General features: G+C 53.3%; 6 protein-coding genes across 6 annotated transcripts; 3 read left to right on the forward strand and 3 right to left on the reverse strand.

Moving 5' to 3' along the window:
* Positions 1–320: 320 nt before the first annotated feature.
* On the forward strand, positions 321–2,042 carry MRS44_006365 (uncharacterized protein; the record flags this gene model as incomplete). The annotated part of the gene is made up of 1 exon (XM_046267967.2): positions 321–2,042. The coding sequence occupies one exon, from the start codon at positions 321–323 to the stop codon at positions 2,040–2,042; it is 1,722 nt and encodes a 573-aa protein (XP_046140044.2).
* Positions 2,043–2,172: 130 nt separating this feature from the next.
* Positions 2,173–4,826, reverse strand: MRS44_006366 (uncharacterized protein; the record flags this gene model as incomplete). Its single annotated transcript, XM_046280532.2, has 3 exons — positions 2,173–4,477; positions 4,535–4,743; positions 4,806–4,826. 3 exons carry the CDS (start codon positions 4,824–4,826, stop codon positions 2,173–2,175), a joined length of 2,535 nt encoding a protein of 844 aa, XP_046140043.2.
* Positions 4,827–5,921: 1,095 nt separating this feature from the next.
* On the forward strand, positions 5,922–7,567 carry MRS44_006367 (uncharacterized protein; the record flags this gene model as incomplete). The annotated part of the gene is made up of 4 exons (XM_046274624.2): positions 5,922–6,615; positions 6,664–7,099; positions 7,146–7,437; positions 7,487–7,567. 4 exons carry the CDS (start codon positions 5,922–5,924, stop codon positions 7,565–7,567), a joined length of 1,503 nt encoding a protein of 500 aa, XP_046140042.2.
* Positions 7,568–8,590: 1,023 nt separating this feature from the next.
* On the forward strand, positions 8,591–10,699 carry MRS44_006368 (uncharacterized protein; the record flags this gene model as incomplete). The annotated part of the gene is made up of 1 exon (XM_046283783.2): positions 8,591–10,699. One exon carries the CDS (start codon positions 8,591–8,593, stop codon positions 10,697–10,699), a length of 2,109 nt encoding a protein of 702 aa, XP_046140041.2.
* A 366-nt stretch (positions 10,700–11,065) lies between these two features.
* Positions 11,066–11,758, reverse strand: MRS44_006369 (uncharacterized protein; the record flags this gene model as incomplete). The annotated part of the gene is made up of 2 exons (XM_046274623.2): positions 11,066–11,351; positions 11,406–11,758. The coding sequence occupies 2 exons, from the start codon at positions 11,756–11,758 to the stop codon at positions 11,066–11,068; spliced, it is 639 nt and encodes a 212-aa protein (XP_046140040.1).
* Positions 11,759–13,347: 1,589 nt separating this feature from the next.
* MRS44_006370 (uncharacterized protein) lies at positions 13,348–14,864 on the reverse strand (the record flags this gene model as incomplete). Its single annotated transcript, XM_065621738.1, has 5 exons — positions 13,348–14,036; positions 14,213–14,448; positions 14,502–14,572; positions 14,624–14,688; positions 14,744–14,864. The coding sequence occupies 5 exons, from the start codon at positions 14,862–14,864 to the stop codon at positions 13,348–13,350; spliced, it is 1,182 nt and encodes a 393-aa protein (XP_065477810.1).
* Positions 14,865–15,295: the final 431 nt, after the last annotated feature.

Here is a 15,295-nt window from a genome sequence, read left to right on the forward strand (position 1 = left end):
ACCACGGCGGGGAAGCGCGGTAACATAGCGATGAAGATTGGACGACAAGGAATAGAGCAGGGCAGTCTTCTACAAATAGAACGACTCGAAGACAGGATTCAACTTAGTCCTCCCCTTCTTAACGATTAGACTTTCCTAGGCTGAGATATCCGTGAGATATCCGTCATGGTGTAGATCTATGGAGGGCTCTCCCGTGAACGCACCTGCCCGCCCAGGCCCCGCTCTTATCGGAGAAATTTTGGCCAAGCTTTGGCGTCAATGAGCTTCAACATCAAATCGTTGCTTGATTCAAGCACGAGCCTGTCGCTCAATTGTCAGCCATGGCTCCGCGCTGTCCGACTGCGTCGGCACCTTTCCTCTCCTTTCTCTACCCGTCGCTGTTTGCGACAAGGCACGCTTTTGCAAGTGTAACAGCTCTACGGCGACGCTACAACTCGACTGTCAACGACCTCCCAGAGACACGGCTCAACCCAGCTCCCGACGACTATGCCGCCCCAAGCTTCTCCGATAAAGCCCAGCTAAGCCTATATGCTGGCCGAGGTGGAAACGGTTGCATCTCCTTCTTGCGTGAGGCATATCTCGCCGAGGGCCCTCCCAATGGCGGCGACGGTGGTCATGGAGGCAATGTCTACATCCAAGCCGCCCATGGCGAGACCTCGCTACACAAGCTTGCGCGTAAGCGCTTTATCCGTGCGGGTCGGGGGAAGCATGGCCAAGGAAGTGCAAAGAGCGGTACTCGGGGAGACGATGTCATCATAACGGTGCCTGTGGGAACGATTGTGCGCGAGCTGGAACGTGAGGATCCCGTCGCTGAGGAGGAGATGGATATGCGGCTGTGGCGTGTCCAGGAAAAGCAGCGCAAAAGGGAAGAGCGATTGGCTGCTATGGAAAGGCAGAAGAGGGAAGAGGAAGACGAGGAAGTATATGAAGAGGAGGAGAATGAGGTTGAGGAGGATGAGGAGGAAGACCAGAACCCTGAGCGTCGCAAGTGGTTGCTATACCCTGGTCTGTCCAAGACGGATGTCAAGCAAACCGTCTTCCCTCGACTTCCGAAGCGCCATCGCCTCTATAAGCAGCCTCCGTCCAAGATCCATCTCGACCTGTCTCGTCCGACGCCCAAGCCCATCCTCCTCGCAACCGGCGGTATCGGTGGCTTGGGGAACCCTCACTTCACATCGCGAGCGCATCCCCGCCCAATGTTTGCGACTAAGGGAGAAGATGCCATTAGCATGAAGATTGAGCTTGAGCTCAAGCTCCTTGCTGACGTCGGACTGGTGGGTCTCCCCAACGCTGGGAAGAGCACCCTCCTTCGTGCCATTACCAACAGCCGTACTCGTGTTGGTAACTGGGCTTTTACGACTCTGCAGCCCAATATTGGAACTGTTGTTCTTGACAAGTATTCCGGCCGGCCTACTATCAAGAGTTATCGCCGTTATCCCGCCCAGATGGGACTACCCGAGGAGGTCGAAACTGAGCCTCGCACTCGTTTCACCATCGCTGACATCCCGGGTTTGATTGAGGGTGCCCATCTGGACCGCGGCCTCGGAATCGCTTTCTTGCGCCACGTTGAGCGTGCTGGCGTCCTTGCGTTCGTCATTGACCTTGCAGCGGGCAATGCTGTTAAGGCTCTGGATGCGCTATGGCGTGAGGTCGGCTTGTATGCGCAGATGCGCGATGAAGAGGAGGCAGACCGCGAGATCGACTCACGCGTTGACTGGGACCTTGAATCAGACATGGACGGTCCCATGAATCTGTCCCCTGAGTATGAGACTGGGCTACCTGACTCTACGATGACCCCTGCTCTTCAGATTGCTGGAAAGCCGTGGTTCGTTGTGGCAACCAAGGCAGATCTACCAGAAACCCAGGCTAACTTCAGAGAGCTCAAGGAGTATCTCGACGGCATCACCAAGGGCGACAAGCCGCATCCTAGCGGCGTTGAGAATGCTTGGACCAAGGACTGCACTGCCATCCCGGTGAGCGCTATCAATGGCCAAGGCGTTGACAGAATTGTGCACTGGACCGTCGGTCTTTTGGACGAGTAAATGGACACGTTGGGGAAGCCCCATGTATTATACCATCTGTATCAAGAGTTCATCCCTGGCCATGATTTAAACATTGTAACAACACCAAAATTTAATCAAACACGTGTACACCCAGTTTACCATTCTCATTTCACGCGGCCTCCTCCGCCTTGGTCTCACTCGCTGCCTCCTCCTTCACTGGCTCCGCAGCAGGCTCCTCAGGTGAAGGAAGATCCGCCACGTCAACCGCCTCCTTCTCACCAGCCTCGGCTTCCTTAGCTTGCTGGGCGACCTTTTGCTTCTCCAGAGTAACGTTGATAAGAGGGGAGGTGTCGTTAAAGATACGCAGAAGCATAGCAGACCGGTCCTCCTTGGGCAACATGAGGTTGAGCGAGTGGATGCTCTTCCAGATAGGCAGAGCCATACGCTCAGCAAAATCGGGATCCGAGCCGTCAGGCTCGACACGGAGGACGGCGCAGCCCATACCGATGTCGCGAACACGCTCGCCAATCTCATCGAATCGTTCCCACTTGCCATCGTTAATGCGAGGGAACATCTCGATAAGGAGCTTCCGGAAGGTCTCCTTGTTATGGAGATGGACGACGCGGGGCTCGCCGACGTAACCCTGAAGGATGGGCATACCCTCAGCCTGGATGCGCCATCGGCAAACCTCAGCGGACGGGGCGTCCTGCTTCATGTACATGCGGACACCGCCGTGGATGAACTTGATTCCGCGGCCCTCGTTCTCGGTCAGGATGTCCCTGAGGAGAGCGCTGGTGTAGTAGATAGCCTTGGCGGGCTCACCCATCTCGTTTCGCACCATGTATCGATCATCGGGGAAGCGGCTAGAGATGTGGTAAAAGTCCTTGATGTTCTGGACGGTTGGGTGAGCTGGGTCAAGGTACTTGAAGGGCTCCTCAACAGGGCCGTTTCGGCGAGGCTTGCTGCCCTCCTGGTTCTTTGCCTGAGCCTGAGGAACAGGCGTGGCACTAGCTGACGACTCAACTTCGGTCTTGGCCTTCTTTGCGGGCTGATCCTCGGCATCCTCAGACTCCAACGGCCTCTTATGTCCGTTGGTGGATGCATCCGCCATAGCGACATCCTCCTGTTTGGCTTCCTCAGCAGCAGGGGCGGCCTCAGTGGCAGCGGGGACAGCCTCAGCCTCCTCCTTAGCGGGCTCCTTCTCTTCGGAAGCGACCTGAGCCTCGCCGTTGGCCTTGGGCTGGGCCTGAGGCTTGGGATCGTTCTCATTTCTAGCCTTGAACTCTGACTTCTTTTCCAAAACAGTGATGAAGAAGCCACCAGTATCCTGCATGTGGGGGTAAACTCTCATGCAGCGTTCCAGAGGCAGATCAGCGCAGTCAGAACCCTCAACCCGAGGGAACATGGTCTCAACGACTCTTCCGGGGATGACGTTGTCGGGGCTCTCCTTGGCAAAGTCCTCAACCTCCTTCCAAGAGCTCCAGATCCTGGCGCTCTTGTCCATAATCTTCCAGTCCCTCATGCCAGGGTTTCGCTTCAGGTTGGGCAACTGGTCACTGCAGTCGACGATCTCGACGTTTTCGGCGCCGCCACATCGCTCAATGGCAGAAACAACGACGGACTCGTTCTCGACGGGGTTCATGCTGCAGGTGGAGAAGACGACTCGGCCGCCAACCTTGAGCAGCTGAAGAGCTCGCACCAGGATTCTGATCTGAGTCTGGTGCAGACCCAGGGCGCTTCCAGGCTGCCAATCCTTCCAGATGTTGGCGTTCTTGCGCAGAGTTCCATCACCGGAGCAAGGAACATCGGCCAGAATACGGTCGAACTTGAGATAGGTGGGCTTGCTGTTACCCTCCCTGGGGGAAGCCTGATGGAGGGGAACTGAGTAGCGTCGTGGTTCGTGACGAGAAGGTTGGGGGGAAGAGAGTCGCTTCAACTGGTGAACAAGCATGTGGCCGCGCTTGTAGTCAGAGTCGTTGGCGATGAGCATACCAGTAGCTCTTCCGGCATCGCTAGGGTCGGCTTCCAGATCGGCCTCGAGCTCGTCTTGCGTCTCAGCGCCTAGATCCAGACCGTCCTCCTTGGCGAAAGATCGGAGAACCTTGCGAACACGAGCCTCCTCGCCCTGGTGGATCATCTCAAGCAGCTGCGCCGCCTTGCTTCCAGGCGCGGCACACATGTCCAGGACGGTCATGCCAGGGTGGAGGTCCATCAGCAGAGGAGGAATCATGCTGACGACTTCCTGTCGGCTAATGTTTCCAACGCTCGTCTCGGAGACCAGGAACTTTTGGAACGCGGCGAAGGGAGGGAACTTGCGGATGACGTTCTTGGGAGTGGTCATCCACCAAGCCAAATCGTCGGGGTACCAAGGCACAGGCTGGGGGGGCTCGACAGGGCGACCATCCTGGTGCTCGATGTTAACGATCTCGGGGATATATCTGGTCTGAAGGAGGCCCTTGACGGTGAGGGCGTGACTGTGTGGCGATCAAGGTTAGCAGGCAGTTCGCGACACCGCGACACGTGAGACGCACCCTTTGGAACCGCAAAACCTGAAGCTGTTGGGGAGCTCGCGTCTGAGAGCCTCCCAGTAAGCATTCTTCTCCTCCTCGGGGAGCTGGAGCAGGGTGTCGTAGAAGCGCTGGAGCTTCTCGTTCTCCTTGGGGATGACGGGATAGTCTCTCCAACCACCTCCGGCCTGCGCGCCTCCTCGGCCGCCGCCGCCGCCTCTCCTGTTCTTTCCCTGTATATCGCGTCATGTCAGCAGAGCGCAATTGGCGCGTTAGGGGTCGGGGGGATGCGTACCCTGAAGCTCTTCTTGCCCATGGTCGCAAATGTTTTGGAGTGATTGAGCTGAGCTTTGCGACAGAAATTTTGACGGCAGAAAAAAGACCCAGGCCATGCCCCGCCGCTTTTACGCTTTTCAGCACCCCGCCTGCGCGCTAATGCTAGGTTTGAGGCTGGGCTGCAGCTCCGTGACCCACAGATTATCCTCAGGGAGAGCATATGGTTGCAAGATATACTCAGACTTTTGTTCGAGGTATGTCACATTTTTCTTTGTTTTCTCCAATTTTTTGCCTCTAGTTGGTTAAGCATGGGGACAAGTAACTGTCACTTTTTCTAAGCCCTTGGTGGGGGCCGCCCACACCTCCCAACGCGAGAAGAAGGAATGTTAGTATCTTCTCCTCCAAGAGCAGCTTTAAGGATATCATAGAAAGACTAAAATGTGAAATAAAGAGATCTAAAGTATCAACTCTAATTAGCATGTCCCTTTAGTACTATTTCATTACTTTTCTCATCAATTGTTCTCGTAAAGTTTAGGTCTTTGGGAAGAGTCAGAGCTCCACCTTGCATTGTTAGTGAGCGACTCGAGAAACCAGAATGTGATGTGTATCGGTATCCGAAAGACTGGCATAGAAAGTTGGAAAATTCACATTCATTGACGATTGGTCAGTTGTTGCATCTTCAAAACAATATCTGAAGCCAATAGAAATTGTAAGCAGGCCAAGCCGAAGCCGAAGCCGAAGCCGGATACCCAGTTTTCGAGGCAGAATGAACCAGTAGCATCTTCCTCCTCTGGCTTCGGTCCGAGCTACTGCACCTTAAACTCGACGAGTTCCTCACCTTCAACTTATACGTTAACTTCACCTCATATTTGCATCTTTCCAAAAACTTGAAATGAGAACCACTCAAGATCATCCACCTCGACGGCCGAATGGCAGGCCGGAAGCTTGTGATCCATGTCGAGCACGCAAAGTAGCTTGTGATCACACCCGACCTAGCTGTGATCGATGTCGAAAGCGAGGAGAGGCTAATCGATGCGTCTATACAACAACAACTTCACGCTCGAGGAGCAGAATTCAATTCTACTCGGAACAACCTGAAGTATCTTCTCCGTCATCTCAGTCTTCCAGGACAGTAATGCGCAACTCTGTCTTTGGCCCAGGCTATCTCGGATCCACAAGTCATGCTTCCGTCTTTAAAGAAACTAGAGACAGCCTCTCCATTCTTGAACAGCCCGACTCTCAAAATATTGAGTCAGAAACTGCTCGTCAGCAATCCCAGCTGGACATTGGATTTCGCGATCTGCCGCTCCCGACTCGTCAGATGTGTCATCTCGTTCTGCAGTACCTCCCAGGCCAGCGAGACGCCTGCATGGTTTTCCACGGTGATCCTTCGTCTGCCAGCAAGAAATCCTGGACCCATGTTGCGGTAGCTCGAATTATCCAATCGCTTCAAGACATATTTAGGTACTTTGCTCAACACGATTCCCCTCTAGAAAAGGTTGCCGATGTGCTATGCCGCAACACAGCACGGCCTATGAGAGATGATTTGACCAGTGCAAAAGACTGGATGGATCAATTTTGTGGTCACAAGCTACGATGGGAAGCGATCGGTCTCCTCTGGGCTCATATAGAGGGCCTATCAGATGCTCTAGGGTCTCTTGATCCTCGTCAACTGCAGTGGGTGCCGGGCAAAGAATCAACCGAACTTGCTTTGACCAGCCTGGGCTACTGTATCGAAATCTCACGTCACTTCACCGCGGGCAACGCCCTCCTTCTTGATCTCTGCCGTCGAAAGGGTACACTTGGGACGTTGATTTATGGAGACGCGAGTAAGTTCACGGCTGCATGCCCGAGAACCAGATGCTGAATCAAGACAGGCTCTACATTCTGGGACTCGCACAGCTTAGCTGTGTCCATGATGATTTTCCTCGGGCTTCACGCTCAGGACGGTGCCTCAAAATCACAAGTCCAGAAAGAAGTACCTTCATTCTGCACCGAATACAAGCGGCGTCTTTTTTCTTACCTCTTTTTCACCGACAAATCCGTCGTTTCCTTCTCTGGTAGACCTCCACTCATTAGTCGCCGCTATTGCTCAACTGCGCTCCCCTTGGATCTTCAAGATGAGGATTTAATGTCAGATCAGGCTACTCTAACAGAGGCCATGAAAACACTGGACGACAGGGGCTGGCAAACACAAGGAAGGGTTCACAGCGTCACGTTCATGAGGGCACGCATAATGTTGTCTTATGTCCTCGACGAACTGGTCGAGATTGCACTCGGCAACGATACTAATATCACACTCGATTACCTCGAGTATGTTGACTGGCCTCTTGAGATACACTAGCTGACATTCCGCCAGAAGCATCAAGGCACGCCAACTAAAAGTCTTTTCTGAATACCCCTCGAGCCTTGTATACAATCACGAGGATTTATCCGACCCCGACCTTGACATCAAGATTCTTTACGTCAGGATCTTGACTTACTTGGCTCATCTACGGAACATCTTTTTGGTGGAGAGGCTGCTCCTCCAGCACGGTGGGGTTGACGAGGGCAACTTGCTCGCCACCAGCTTTGATTTAGTCAGAGTCACGGTTGTCCTCTGGATACATAAAGATCGGTTCGCCGAAATGCGGCGCAATTTCGAATGGCTGGTGAGTTGTTGCGGTTTAACCAAGTGCCAAAATTCTAATGGAATGATAGTTGATGGCTTATGCCGCCCCAGGGGGTGGCATCCTCTGTCAAGAGTTACTTCGACCAACATTTTATGGTACTCACCCCTAAACTCTGAGCTATCACGGTCGAGTATCGTCCAACAGCTGAGTTTGCTTGCTGCATTTCTGAATTGGGTTGGCCCAACTGCGCCAAACAGCATCATGTGTAGCGACTGTCAGGTTATCATTCAGCGCGTGCTTGATCAGCATCTAAACACTGCTACAGAAAACGACAGGGATCTGGAGTCTCTGGGATCACTACTGCCGCATTCATTGGGTTTTCGGTTTGATTTGTTGAATACCTTTGACTGGCTCCAGAGTGGCATACAATAGTATAATGCTGCTTGTCACGCAACCCTTTGTTTGATCCCAGACGCTCCTACGTACATAGGGCAGAACACCTTTGAGAAAGCATCGAGAAAATTTATTTGCCAATATTAATCTATTTATCCGTATCGCGAATGACTGCTCGTAAGCCCTTGCAGCTCCGCCGATCAGGGGACCTGGGCTGGGCTAGCCTCTAGCTCGGCGCGCTATTGATCTGATATGCGCCATTCTCGATTTCTGGGCCAGCTGAAACAATAACGGTCTTTTTTTTCATTTACCGGGAGGATTCGGCTAGGGTGCAGAGTACGAGTAGTTCAGAGACCATTGAGTACCCCTGCATTGGCATTTCAACCGATTGATCGCTTCTCGCCATGAACCAAGCTGCTAGATCCTCCAAGTCAACTCCACAAGACCACACGACATGCTCTCCATCTCGTAACAACACCCCGTTGAAATTGTGGAATGCCGCCAATCTTCTTCATCGGGAATATCGGCCGTTGAGAGGGCTTTCCAAGTGCCGTATGGGGAATGGATAGCCCGGAGCCGTCCGTGAAACTATTTGAAAGCCACTAGGCTTCGCATGCCACTATCGCCGTTCTAGCGCCTCGAAATGAGCTCGCCCGTGTAAGCCAGCTCAGGGGCGGGTCAAGATGCTCCCTATATGAAAGGCTCATTCATTCTCTGCCGGGTCTTCGAGGTTCCATCATCCAACTTTTGTTATCCACTCTTTTGATCTTTCCATTCTTTCGTTAACCACCCGCTCACGATGCGTTCCATCGTGGCCCTGGCGGCCTTGGCCCTCTCGGGTTCTGTCCAGCTTGCCTCAGCCAGTGTTTGTAGACCCAGCGCGACTACGGATCTTGCGACCACGACGACGTCTACGAGTGCTCCCGTGGTGACCAACGAGCTCAAGGGCGCCAAGTTCGCCCGCACAGCTCCCGATGGTGGCATCGTTGACTTTGAGGGTAGCGGTGATGCTCAGCATGCGGATGAGGGATACAAGGGCGACGGTAGCAAGGATAATGGCTGTGTTCAAATGCATGCCGACTCTAGTCCGAAGCGAGCTCTGGGTCCGGATGTTGGCATCTCACAGCAGGTGACTGGTCTGAACCCGTCTACCCCCTACACTATCCGGTTCTATACCGCCATTGTCCTCTATCCCCAGACCACGGATAGCTGCTTTATCAGAGCTTACCTCGGTGGTGATCCCTTCTACGAGCAGGCGCTCTTCACCTCGGGCCCTACTGCGGCCTACAGTGCCGTCGTCAAGCAGGCCAGTGCCCCGGCCAGCTCGGCTACCTTTTCTATTCAGATGCAGTGCAGCGGCGGCAGCGCGGCCATGATCTACGTCGACTCTATCTTCATGTCCAACCAGGTCACTCCCCAGAACATTGACGACTATGACCTCGTTGGTGATGACGACGATGTCGAGTCCCCTACAACTACTGCCGGTACCGAGACTTCTCAGGCCAGCTCTACTGGAACTGTGCCTCCTGAGACTGAGACTGAGACTGCTACTAGCTCTGAACTTCCTGGAACGGAGAGCCAGACTGCTACCAGCACCGAGCTCCCTCAAACAGAGAGTCAGACTGTCACCGGTGCTGAGACCTCGCAGACTGAGAGTGTTGAGACGACTGCCACTACTGGTGCGGAAACTTCTCAGACTGAGGTCGAGCCTGGAACGACTACCGGTACCGAGACTAGTGATGTCGAGGCCAGCACGGCTGCTAGCACCGAAACCAGCGATGTTGAGACTGGCACCACCACCGCCACCGAGACATCGCAAACAGAGGACGCTGAAACTGGCACAACTACGGCTTCTGAGAGTTCACAGACTGAAGATGCCGAGACTGGCACAACTACTGCAGCCCAATCCACAACCGAGAGCGAGTCTACCATCACCTCCCAGGAGGCATCCGAGAGCACCACTGCTTCTGAGGCATCCACCACGGCTTCTGAGGAGTCGACCACTACCTCGGCGGAGTCCACCACTGCTTCTGAGGTATCCACCACTGCCTCGGAGGAGTCCACCACCATCAGCTCAACTACATCCTCTGCATCATCTGAGCCTACAATCAGCAGAATCTGTGCCAACGTTGGATCCAACCCTGATGCCGGCAAGGGTTGCGACAAGAGACCCGTCACAGCGGACCCAGATTTCTACTTCTCCTTCGTGGGAAACATTGAAAAGGAGCAGTGTGCGGCCCGCTGTCTCGGTGATGATGAGTGCGGTCATTTCGAGTATCGCTACGTCAATGATTGCCATAAAGAATGCCGCATTTATTCGACCAGACTGTCTGCCGACTCGCCCACCGGTCCTTCTGGCGATACAAACATCTGGGCCTACGACCGCAGCTGCGCCTGGCAAATCCCCTGCTGGCAGCCTCCGGCTGATAACGTCTGCTTAAACAAGTTTGCCGATACTCCAGAGCCGACCTGCGTCCGCCAAAAGGCCACGCTCAAGCAGTGTGCCCAGCCCTGGCTCAGACTGACCGTGGCAGACTGCACGCCCGAAGAGTCGTGTGCTGGAGCCTGTGCGACTTACACGGGCTGCGTCGCCTTCTCCCTATCCTCCGATCCGAATGATCAGCGCAACTGTCTGTTGTACACGGACCGCGTTGAGGACATCTCGGAGGCCGACGATTCCAGCCTCCTCGAGTTTGTCGACCTCGACTGCTATGCCTGCAACGGCAAGAACATGGCTTTAACCACCTACGCCCAGCCTATGAATGACAATACCCCCAAGCCTGACAACACGTGTGCTGCTCCGAACAATGCCAACTTCTTCCTGGCCACCCCTGGGGCTAACACAGCTACGACTCTCTTGACCTCAACCCGTGCTGCCACTACGACTGAGGCTGCAAACTTTGCCTAGAACCAGTTTCTCATAGAAAGGGGGAGGCTAGAGGTGTATGAGGATGGGAGATCGTTCAGACGACTAGCCATAGAGAATACAAGGGCCTATATATAGTCACCCTTCCTTAATGTATACTTTTCTTTCAGTTCATTTGCATGCTCTCGACATGTTTTATAAACTTCTCAAATGGATTCATACATTCTCAATTGATTTGGGTATTCAAAGTACAGTCATTACATGCTGGCTAGCAGCTGTGTTTCAACTTGGATCCCTTGTGAATGGCTCTAGGCCGGCGATCCGTTTTGCTCTTGGCAGTAAAATTCCTCCATTCTCACAGACAGTGACCATTCTCATAGTCTGACCCCATGCCTTTTAGATGTCCGTTTACATCATCAGACCGCCAAAGAAACCAGCCATGGCGACGCCCATGCTCATGAGTCCCCAGCGGATCTCACCCCGGGTCTCGATGCCGGCGTTGGGTGCTGCGCTCTCGGTCGAGCTGGCGGTGCCGGAGGCGGCGCTTCCAGTCGATGTAGAACCCTCAGAAGAGCCTGAGGAGGCCGTGGCAGCAGGGCCAAGCTCGCCGCCGCCAGTCGACTTGGGCTCGACGGTCTCGTCAACGTCGGCAGCGGCCTTCTTGTAGGCTGCGAGGGTCCTCTGTCCGCTGGATCTAATTTAAAGGGTCAGTATGCCATCGAGTTATTGAGTGTCGGAGCAAACTTACGGAGCATTGATGACACCAACCATGCCATTCTGGCAGTGGCCCTGAACGGCGCAGTAGTACCAGATGGGGGTCTCGGCGTCGACGGTGACGGTGAAGACCTCATTGCTGACCTTATCCTTGACGTCAAAGTCGCCGCTGAAGAAGCTGGTGCTGTTGAGGGGCTCGCATGGCTTGTCGAAGCTGCTCTGGGCGACAGAGTGTGTGCCCTGGTAGAAGTGGAACTCGACAGTGTCTCCCACGGCGGCCTTCAGATCGGCAGGCGAGAAGGTGAGGCCTCCGTCGCCGACCTTGACCTTATGAACTGCGGCGAGAGCGGCCGGGATGAGAGAGAAGAGGAGGGCAGAGGAGTGCATTGTGATTGATTGATTGATGTGCTTGATGTGCTTGATGGTGAAAGACAGGTGGATAAATAGAGGTGCAAGGCTGGCTTGTATGTACAAAAGATGAGTGTGATTAAATTGATTGATGATCAAAACAAAACCGAGTCAACCTTCAAGCTCTTTATACTCTGAATATCAAGACCAAAAACAATACAACATCCCCAAACCCGTCGAGGGGTTAGCCTCAAACAGGGATGAAGCAAGAGGCGGCCGCCCCTGGACGCATCTCTTACACAGCCACGACGACGGACAGTTTGATGTGCCCGAGTCGGGGTAGAGCCAAGCAGCGTTTCACTCACTCAAAAGGCGCGCTTGATCAAACCGGAAGCCCCCAAGAGCCGAGGCCTCGCCCTCTCGTATGCACTAATTGCCCTTGAATTGCCTTTGGCGCCGGCAGATGCATGCCGTCGAAGCGACCCCCAGAAAGGGACAAGGTTTCACCAGGGCAAGGGTCTCAGGCCCAATTGGAGACGGTGCGACAGCCGTCATATCCAGCACAGCCTCTGGCCAGCCAAGCTTTGCATCCATGCTAGTGAGGAATTTTGGTTTGGCTGGTCGAATTGAAACTCTCAAGGCATGGCATATTTCAAATCAAGCCGGGTGGGAGAAGCTCTCTAGGCCTCCAAGGTGCCGCCATTCCCCCTCCGTGTCTCTCTGTTAGAATTCTCTACCCCAATGGCAGATGCATGGTGAATGCAGCGTAGACGCAGTAATGCTTACGTGTGTCTTGACTGCTGACAGATAGCACTGTCACCTTTGTCTGCGAAATTCAAGCTGCACATATACAAGGCTTAGCTCCTGTGCATAGCATACAAGACACGGGCAACTTGATGCGCTGTGTTTCAGCTCTGCATTGTTGGTCTCAGGTTTCGTTTCCATAAACAGATACTTGACCCAAAAATGCAAGTTGCAAACAGGGTTAATTAGACACCTAGCTTAGAATAAATCTCGACAGAAGACACTATTAGCCACCCTAGAGCATCATGAGAATGGACGTGGAGGATGATGCACACAACCATCAAGACTGCAGGTGACGCCAACAGTAGAGAATGGGCCATACTATAATACATCAAAAATCGTTTTTATTGAATTAATTGGCATTTAGTCTCATTCCCGTTGGCGCTGGCACTTGATCCATATCACATCCGATATTTAACTGTCAATGAGACAACCCTCGGCGTAAAGGACTGATATATTCAAACTCAAACCCCAACTTGATCTTTAACATCAAATCTAGACTATGAGCCTATTAAAACTTTACATCAAGTTACCGAGTGAAAAAAAAAACAGCATCAAGTTGTTGCATATTTCAAAGCATTTAGCCTCATAGTCTAGAACATGACAACAGTTTAAGTAGCCATCTCGGCTGAGTGTGTCTTAGATATAATAATACACAGAAAGGGAAAAAAGACTTGGTGTGGTTTTAACCTCTACCCAAAGAGTGCCATGAACTATCTCAAAGCACCAAGAGCACAGGCCCCCATTAAGCAGATCGCTATTGGTCATGCTTCAGCTCGAATTTATACTGGACAGCTTTGCAGGCTCATGTTCACCTCCCAGGATTACTCTACACAACTCCAGGCCTCTGAATCCTTCGGATCGCCCCCTCGGTAGACGTTGTGGAATGGATAGCGGCAATGCTTGCGCTGAAACTCCTCGCCGATACTGACCGTGTCGTTGACATATTTTGTCCCAGTGAGCGTCTCGGGTGCGATGCCCTGCTCTACCCAGCGTGCTATAGCCTCCAATACGTTGTGGTCGGCGTCCATGTGTGCGGTAGGACCAGCCTGTCCAAAGTTCCATGCCCCTGGACCCAGAGCACAGTGGTTCATGCCACCGATTCTGAAGAAGCGATAGAACTCGTCTAGCTCCTTTGGTGAGGACTGCATGGACCTGGAGACATGCTCATAGTACGTCTCCGAAATTCCAGACGTAATCACCGAGTCCATCTGCCCGTGGTACGTAATGACCTTTCCACCTCGGTTGCGGAAAAGGCTCAGATCACCATTCCACGCGTTGAGCCCAAAAGGGTTCTTGGCCCAGAAGTATGGATAGTCTGACGGCTTCAACGTGGCCGGGTCCCATTCCGAGTCCTTGAAGTAAATGTATCGAGCCAGTTCGTACGACAAAGATACCGGGGCGCCGCTGAACCACAAGAACGCTGTGTTATCCTCGGAGCCGGGGTTCATGGCGGGGTAGACAAAGTTGCCGTGGTTGTCAAGGAGAGGGCTATAGATCTTTCTAACGGCTTCTGCTTGCTCCCCAGTGAGGCAGTCTTTTGTCTGCCCACCTTTACAAACGAGGCCGCTCGGGTCGTAGTGACAACACTCTGCAGTTTCAATAACTCCATCAACAGCTCCGTCGAGGCCATCACACTGACTATACACATCTCGCCAAATGAGGGGCCACCTGGCCTTGGGCACAAACCTGGGGCTGGTGACGTTGCCAGTGAGGGGTAAAAATGTCCAGCCCAGGAGGTCAGGTTGCCCATGGCATGCGCTGGAGCCCCGGCGACAATACCGTCAAAGTCGGCCGGGAAGTCTTGCGCTTCCTTGAAACCTTGACGCCCCCCAGAGGAGCAGCCAAAGTAGTACGACTTGGTATAGGGTTGGCCGTAGAACATTTCGGTGATCCTTTTCCCGACAACAACGCCAGTGTGTACACTAAAGATCGAGTCAGACTCTGGTAGAGGTGTCTTGGAGACAGTTTCGCTCACGATCGATATGCAAAGTCAGCAGTCGACTCCGTGTTGTTGAGCAGCGTTTTGACCGTTGTTCCGTTGTGACCCTAGAGATGTAGTCAGTCTCAGTAGAAGCCTGGCGCTTCCGATGCCCATACGTTGTTTGCGCCGACCGATGCGAATCCTTGAGACATGGTGTAAGCCATGTCTCCATACGAGATACCTGTATTGGTATCGTTAGTTGGACGCTGCCGTGCTAATTGCGGCATACAACTGACATCCTCCAAGTCCCCCGTTGCCAACACTCAGAAATCTACCGGTCCAGTTCCGTGGCAGCCAAGCCTCCATACTTATCTCGCTGCTGGGAGAAGTCTTGACTGTGAGGGCGATACGGCACATGTCTGCAGTGACTACCTGCCACGCCGCGCCGCAGGACGGGTCCAGGCCTTCAATGGTCAAGTTTGTCCCTGAGGTTACATACTCGGAGAACTAGACGGTTGTATTCTCCAACTGTAGGTCTGAGGCGATGGTGGAGCATGTGGAATCGAAAGGGGTTGTCACGCCGGTGGTATATGGTGCCAAGGTAAGCCAGGCTGTCCAACCTGTGAGGGAGAACATGGCTTGTCAAAGAGATCTCAGTCACTGCCTAGGAAAGGTATGAGCCAAGAGGCCGGCATATAGACGGGGGGGCAAAAGAAGGTGTTTAAAGAAGCCTTGGCTCCTCAAGAGAAACGGGTTAAGTCCCTTTTATACCAGGTACCTAAACGAAAATAGTCTCCCTTGAAGTTCCCTGTCACCTTGATTCTTTAGTTCCTTGCACAAGATGGGCT

The sequence above is a fragment of the Fusarium solani genome (genome assembly GCF_023522795.1).
Source record: "Fusarium solani strain SB1 chromosome Unknown bctg00000003_1, whole genome shotgun sequence".
In the NCBI taxonomy this organism is placed as follows: domain Eukaryota; kingdom Fungi; phylum Ascomycota; class Sordariomycetes; order Hypocreales; family Nectriaceae; genus Fusarium; species Fusarium solani.